Genomic DNA, 6917 nt, shown 5'->3' on the forward strand with positions numbered 1-6917 from the left:
AAGCTATTCCATAAAAAAACTTTTTTGAACACACTGTCAAGGTGAATCCCAAGTGTAACCGCCACATTGGCCCATTCCTCACCACTCAGTGGTCGATAAGCGTCTGTCGATAGAAAGTCCCCCAGATTATAACACAAATCATCAACCTGATGAAGGGATGTAACCAATCCTGGCTTCCTGTTGGAGAGAGAAATACCTATGGGATATGGGGTGTATTTAGCATTTAAACACGACAAAACCTGGAACTCATGGTGAGCCATCATACATTTCCCTTCATCAGAATACTCTTTACAACAATACCGATTGCGACCATGTTTTGCCATGAATATATTTTGTTTGTTTTCCCTTTTACAAGTGCCCCTGTAACTCCACAGTGATATAAGGCACAAAAACATTGTCAATATCAGGGTCCGGTTCATAAAATGTTTGGCTGAATATCGCTTCGGAAACTTGTCGAGAGGTATAGGCGGAAACTTGACTTGACAGCCTCAAATGGGTGCATCGCTTGTGATGCTCGTCCCGTATTGCCGAATTATACGTCAGATTCGTATACTGCCGATACAGGTTGTCATAATCGTCATCTTTAACCTGGAGGTTTTCCTGGAGCTCGTCCTTGGCAGCCTCTAACTTATCAATCGTTTCATTCAATTTAGCCTGAAAATATCAACATTCACAATGATGAAAATGACAAGATAGTTTTCTGACATGCGGCGAAGTGAAGGCAACTATTAACCTTCATAACAGGTTCCAGGTAAAAGGCAATGTCACAAAAATAAGTAATGCAATGCAGCCAACATTTGCCTTCAACTGATTAGGCATATCATGGATAATGAAATAAGAGGGATATTACACTTATAACATGTATAAGAACTGCGGTGAAGATGTCCTGAAGTCCTGTGACCTTTTCACTTACAATTTCTTTCTTGTTAGTATTACAGGTCATCCCTTGAACTCTTTCAGCTGATGGACCATGATCAAACAGCCTCTTCTTACAGCCCATCTTAACTGCATGTACCAAAGGCGATGCTGGGCTATCTTGCTGAAAAACATATCAACAGAAATATCAGCACTAATTTTTTTTTTCTGAAACATGAAACGTTCTAACCTACAGACACTGACACTTGGCGGCCTGACCAGTTCCACTCAAGATTTAGTTCAAAATTAGATCAAGTGGTTGGAAAACCCGAACCAAGGTATGGAGCATTGTGTATGTGTGGATTTCTATTTAACTGGTGCATGATTCAGCATATGCCTTGAACTATTATCACCTTTTCCACAACATCTATAGTACTTGGCTACTTACATGTATCGTGGCAGCTTCCAAATCAATACCAGCAGTTCCACTACCAGTTCCAGGAGGATGGATTATCTCAGGATCCTGATATGTAATAAAAAATTGCACAATGTTCACTGACTACACCAAGTAACAATCTGGATGTGATGGGATGAGGTTAGCACATTACTGTCCACCAAAATGTTTTTCATTATTATTTTAAGGTATATGTAGCCAATATTTCCCAGGGTTTTGGTACCTGCATTAAAATGAACAAAGGCTTTGTGTCTTGTTACTGATGTTGCAAGGAGCATCCTCTGCCTTCCGCTAATGTGCATAGCCAATCTGGGTCCAATAAATCAGGCACGCTCTTTGACTGCATTTAACAAGGTAACATTGAGATAAGAGTGAAAAGCTTTCAACTGACATTTTAGATCTAGCCAGATATGGGAACACAAATTTTGAACTTACATCTTTGCCAGAAGTTCCAGTACATGCAGTTGTACTTGTGCTTGCAGGTGCACTTTCATCCATTCTTTTTGGCTCACCGTAAGGGGAGTCTATATGATAGCGCTGTGTCCGTCGTCGTCGTCGTCGTCGTCGTCGTCGTCGTCGTCGTCGTATCCTAACAGTGGCACGTTTCTTAACTGCTAGGGCTATGAACTTGAAACTTTGTACACAGAATGCCCTAGGTCAGCTGCCCTCTGACACTGATTTTCGGTCCGATCTGATTCTCTGTTTGGCCACCAGGGGGCCAAATGTCGATATCTAAAAAGTGTGACATCTCGCTTATTAGTGACTTGTTTTCGATAAAACTTTTGTTGTAGGTACTCATAGCAAATATACATTTTATATTATACGGGTTTTTAATTTGACCTTGTTTTCAAGGTCGCAGAGGTCATATGGCGTAAATTGGCCATTAGAGTGTAAACTATGGCACGTTTCTTAAAAACTAAAGCTATGAACTTGAAACTTGGTACATATAACCCCCTATATCACATAGCCTCTGGTGCTGAATTTTGGTTCGATCTGATTCCTAACTTTGCCACCAGGGGGCCAAAAGTGGAAATCTAAAAAGTGTGATATCTCGCTTATAAGTGACTTGTTTTCAATAAAATTCTTATGGTAGGTACTGTTAGGAAGAATACATCACATGTTATACGGGTTTTCAATTTGACCTACTTTTCAAGGTCACAGAAGTCATATGGCGTAAATTGGCTGTTAGAGTGTAAACTATGGCACGTTTCTTAACCAGTAAAGCTATGAACTTGAAAGTTGGTGCATATAACCCCCTACATCAGATAACGTCTGATGTCGAATTTTGGCCTGATCTGATTCTTTATTCGGCCACCAGGGGGCCATAACGGAAAAAGGAAGAAGTGCAATATCTTGCTTATTTGAGTGAATTGTTTTCAATAAAATTTTATGGCAGGGACTCCTAGCAAGGATACATCACATTTCCTATGATTTTTGGATTTGACCTCCTTTTCTAGGTCACAGAGGTCAAATGGCGTAAATTGACCGTTCGAGTGTAACTATGGCACGTTTCTTAACTGCTAAAGCTATGAACTTGAAAGTTGGTACATGTAACCCCCTACATCAGATAATCTCTGACACCGAATTTTGGCCTGATATGATTCTTGATTTGGCCACTAGGGGGTCAAAACTGAAAAAGTAGGACGTGCAATAGCTCGCTTATTAATGACTTTTTTTCCGATGAATTTTTTATTGCAGGGACTCTTAGCGGTTAGCAATCACACGATATTGATCTTATTGATGTCATAGTCAATTATTGGTTGGATCATAAACTTATATATACTGCCCTGTCTTATTACTTGACATCAATACACATCTAAAAAAAGTCTTCATGCCTGATTGTGTTCACCATATTCACCTCTAAACTAAGCATGATCCTGCCTACTAAATGATGTATACGGTGAGCACAATGGCCCCTGGCCGTTTCATTTGTTTTTTAGAGTCACGTTGTCGTTTTTTTTTCATAGCCAGAGGTGAAGGTCCAGTAAAAGGAGGCTGAAAATCAGATTTGAAATTTGAGTCCCCAAATTGTAGAGAATACTTTTAACAAACAAACTGACACACGGTGAGCTAACGTAGTGTGTTCTCCGGGAGGTCAGGTTTGACTTAGTTCTTTCATTTAAATCTTGTGCCCAAAACCAAACACACACTTCGTTTTTTGGACTGGCGAATTTAAAAGATTTCTAAACGGACGCTGTTTACTTCCACTTCCAGGGCCAAAAAGAATTATATACTCACTGCAGTTTTCTTTTTCTGCTTGTTGCTACGGTTCCTCCTCTTTTTTTGTGATGCACCCAAGGGTGTTGGTGGAATCATGTCAGGACTCGAAGGCTGAAATTCATAAACCAGAGGAAAAATGTCAAGACAATGCAAAAACAGAGACTTATCAAACATTAAAGTCTAAGTCACCAAATGTGATGCCAATCAACTATATATGATTGCTTTCATTTTTTGTCTGTTGTGCAAACAATAGGCCAGGCAACATGACAATATCAAACCATTTTCAGCTCGGTTACAAACTGATGCCCAGAGTGGTATCTTTGCTATAAATTTCTGATGATCAGCCTCACTGACAATGTATGAAAAGCCTCAGGCTCAGGATGATGAAATCAACAACATTTGGAACTTATATTTGGCAATGTCTTGCACTTGCTCATGTTCTAATTTGTTCTAAATCAGTTATTCTAACATTCCGCTTTCTCATTACTCACCAAATGAACAGGACTTGACGAAAGAAGTTGAAGGGATGCATTACTTCCATTTCCATCACTGAAAATCGACACTGTACTGTCACATTCATCATCACTAACGTCCATCATAAAACTTTTTTGTCAGTCTGAAATAAACCAAATATTATGACATAGTACAAAAAAAATTAATCGCAAGTTACTTAATTGATTTCAAGATAATCAACCCAAATTTTAGTCGAACATCTGGTTCATCTTGAAAGAGAAAACTTTCCATTTTTTCCCCTCTTAGCCAGCGTAGTTCCTGGGCTTATCCATTCGTTTAGGCCCTTATACCCCTATTTTACGCCTTCTACCCCTTGTAACAAGCACTCAATTAATTAAGGGCCTGTGGTCTACTATATAATTATATATTATTTTGCTGTTAGTGTTATATGATTTCTCTGTAGATTCTAACGCTTTTTTTTTTTTTTATTATCATTTTTGTAGTCACGTCACCTCCGCACGCTGATGGTCAGGGTACATTTCCTAAGACAGATCCCTGCCTGTTTTACTGCATCTTCTCTCTATCCCGCACCAGTTTATTGTATTTTCCAAACCTATATGAATGTAGTATTCATCTGGCTCAATAAACTGCTTTGAATTTGAATTGAATTTATAAACGAATCAATCATGGCCACGTGCATTTTTGAGAGACGACTTGCCACGACTTCTTTTCGATTTATCAACATCATGATTGTCATAAACTGGCCCGATAATAGGTCTGCCTTGTTCCTTACCTTTCCTTATACTTCTGTAACACTTTACGATAAGAAAATCTAATGATGAGGGCACAAGTTTTTTTCATCAAATCAAATCATCAAGTACGGTAAACTGTAAACACATCAATCACGTGATCATTGTCACGTGATGGGCGGAGCTGCCTCATGGTGTAACGGTAAAATCAGTCCAGGGAAAAATAATTGTCCGTTGGTCTCCCGGGGTAGGTCTGCACGATCAGCTGGTCATTTGCAATGGTGAGATCATTACGAAGGACCATCAAGTAACAACATCTTATTTAGACCAATAGAGGATACTATGATATTGTCTTCAATACTACTTGATTATTATATGATATATTATATTATAAGGAAAACATAGTCACAACCTTAGATCATGACGAACGGATTATCATTATTCAACCTCATCCTGATAATAGACGATGAACCATCTCTCATCATGATATCACAACATGATATGATTATAGACTAGACAAGTGGATGATAACTGGATGATAAAACACATAATCGCAACCTTATATCATGACGAAGGACCATCACATAACCTCATCATCATGATAACAGTCACAACATTGCCCAATATATGATATTATCCACAAATTATTACCTGGTATAATGGGAAAAACATAGTCACAACATTATATTATATAAGGACCATTCGACCTCATCATGATGATAACATGATATGATACACTGATACCCAATGTGACAGTGTCTTCAATTAACATAGTTACAACAACCTTAGATAATGACTAAGGACCATCATATTAACCTCATTATGACTTATAGTCACTAATTTTATATAAAGACCAATATCGTCACTTATATTACCTGGTATAATGGAGAAAACATAGTCACAATACATTAGATCATAAGGACCATTTGACCTCATCATGATGATATAACATGATATGATACACTAATACCAAATGTGACATTGTCTTCAATCAACATAGTCACAACAACCTTAGATAATGACGAAGGACCATCATATTCAACCTCGTCATGATAATAGTCTGATATAAAGACCAATATGGCACGGAAGGAACATAGTCACAACCTGCGATCATGAATCAAAGACAATCATCAACTCATAAGTACAAGGTCACAACCAGATATGATAGCCAAATAACATTGTCTTCACTTATTACTTGATATTGGTGAGTCACAGCCTGAGATCATCCACGCATGGTCGGTTTAAGGTAAAACCTGAGATCAGACGAAGGACCATCATATTATTCAAAATAATCTCGTTATAACAGTACTGTCATCTCTCATGAAGATCAATGTATAACTTTGTCTTTAATTATTACATGTTAGGAAAACAATAGTCACAACCTTAGATAATGACGAAGGACCATCATATTCAACCTCATAGTCACAACCTGATGATTCGATATAATGTTGTATCAATATCCTTTATTTTGTTAATGAAAACATAGCTAGTCACAACCAGCAGATATCATGATCCAGGCCCATAACATTCAACCCCATGAGGATGATAATCACAGCCTAATAATGATACATATCATAATTATCTACACCTAGACCAATGTTGTTTTTATAATTGTGTTAGGTTGTGACTCTGTATAGCAAGATGAGTCAATATCTTCTTGGTTGATATGATGGAAAATGCGAGGTAGAATTCAGATGGTAGTCTGAGGAAGGGCCACCCTCAATTACTCAATTCCGCCTCGGATCAATGTTGATAATCAATGGTCGAAGCCCTATCTTCAAAACCAGTCACCAGTTGAATTTGTCGTCCCAATTGTTTTCAAATCAGAAACTATAAGACAGCCTCACTAGACTGTCAGCATGGTAATTGCGTTCCTGCCTCCCTTATCGTTGGAGACTGTCACCATCAAAAAGGTAATTGCATTACTGCCTCCCTTTATCCTGTGGTATACAAGTCAATCAATCACCTGCAGTTGTATTGGAGACTGTCACCATCAAAAAGGTAATTGCGTTACTGCCTCCCTTTATCCTGTGGTATACAAGTCAATCAATCACCTGCAGTTGTATTGGAGACTGTCACCATCAAAAAGGTAATTGCATTACTGCCTCCTTTTATCCTGTGGTATACAAGTCAATCAATCACCTGCAGTTGTATTGGAGACTGTCACCATCAAAAAGGTAATTGCA

The 6917-nt window shown here is 38.3% G+C and overlaps 1 protein-coding gene across 1 annotated transcript; it reads right to left on the minus strand.

Moving 5' to 3' along the window:
* Positions 1-348: 348 nt before the first annotated feature.
* On the minus strand, positions 349-1807 carry LOC135489958 (uncharacterized). The gene is made up of 4 exons (XM_064775596.1): positions 1745-1807; positions 1304-1378; positions 914-1039; positions 349-654 (listed from the first exon to the last, which is right to left on the minus strand). Exons 1-4 carry the CDS (start codon positions 1805-1807, stop codon positions 349-351), a joined length of 570 nt encoding a protein of 189 aa, XP_064631666.1.
* Positions 1808-6917: the final 5110 nt, after the last annotated feature.

The sequence above is a fragment of the Lineus longissimus genome, chromosome 6 (assembly GCF_910592395.1).
Source record: "Lineus longissimus chromosome 6, tnLinLong1.2, whole genome shotgun sequence".
Taxonomy (NCBI): domain Eukaryota; kingdom Metazoa; phylum Nemertea; class Pilidiophora; order Heteronemertea; family Lineidae; genus Lineus; species Lineus longissimus.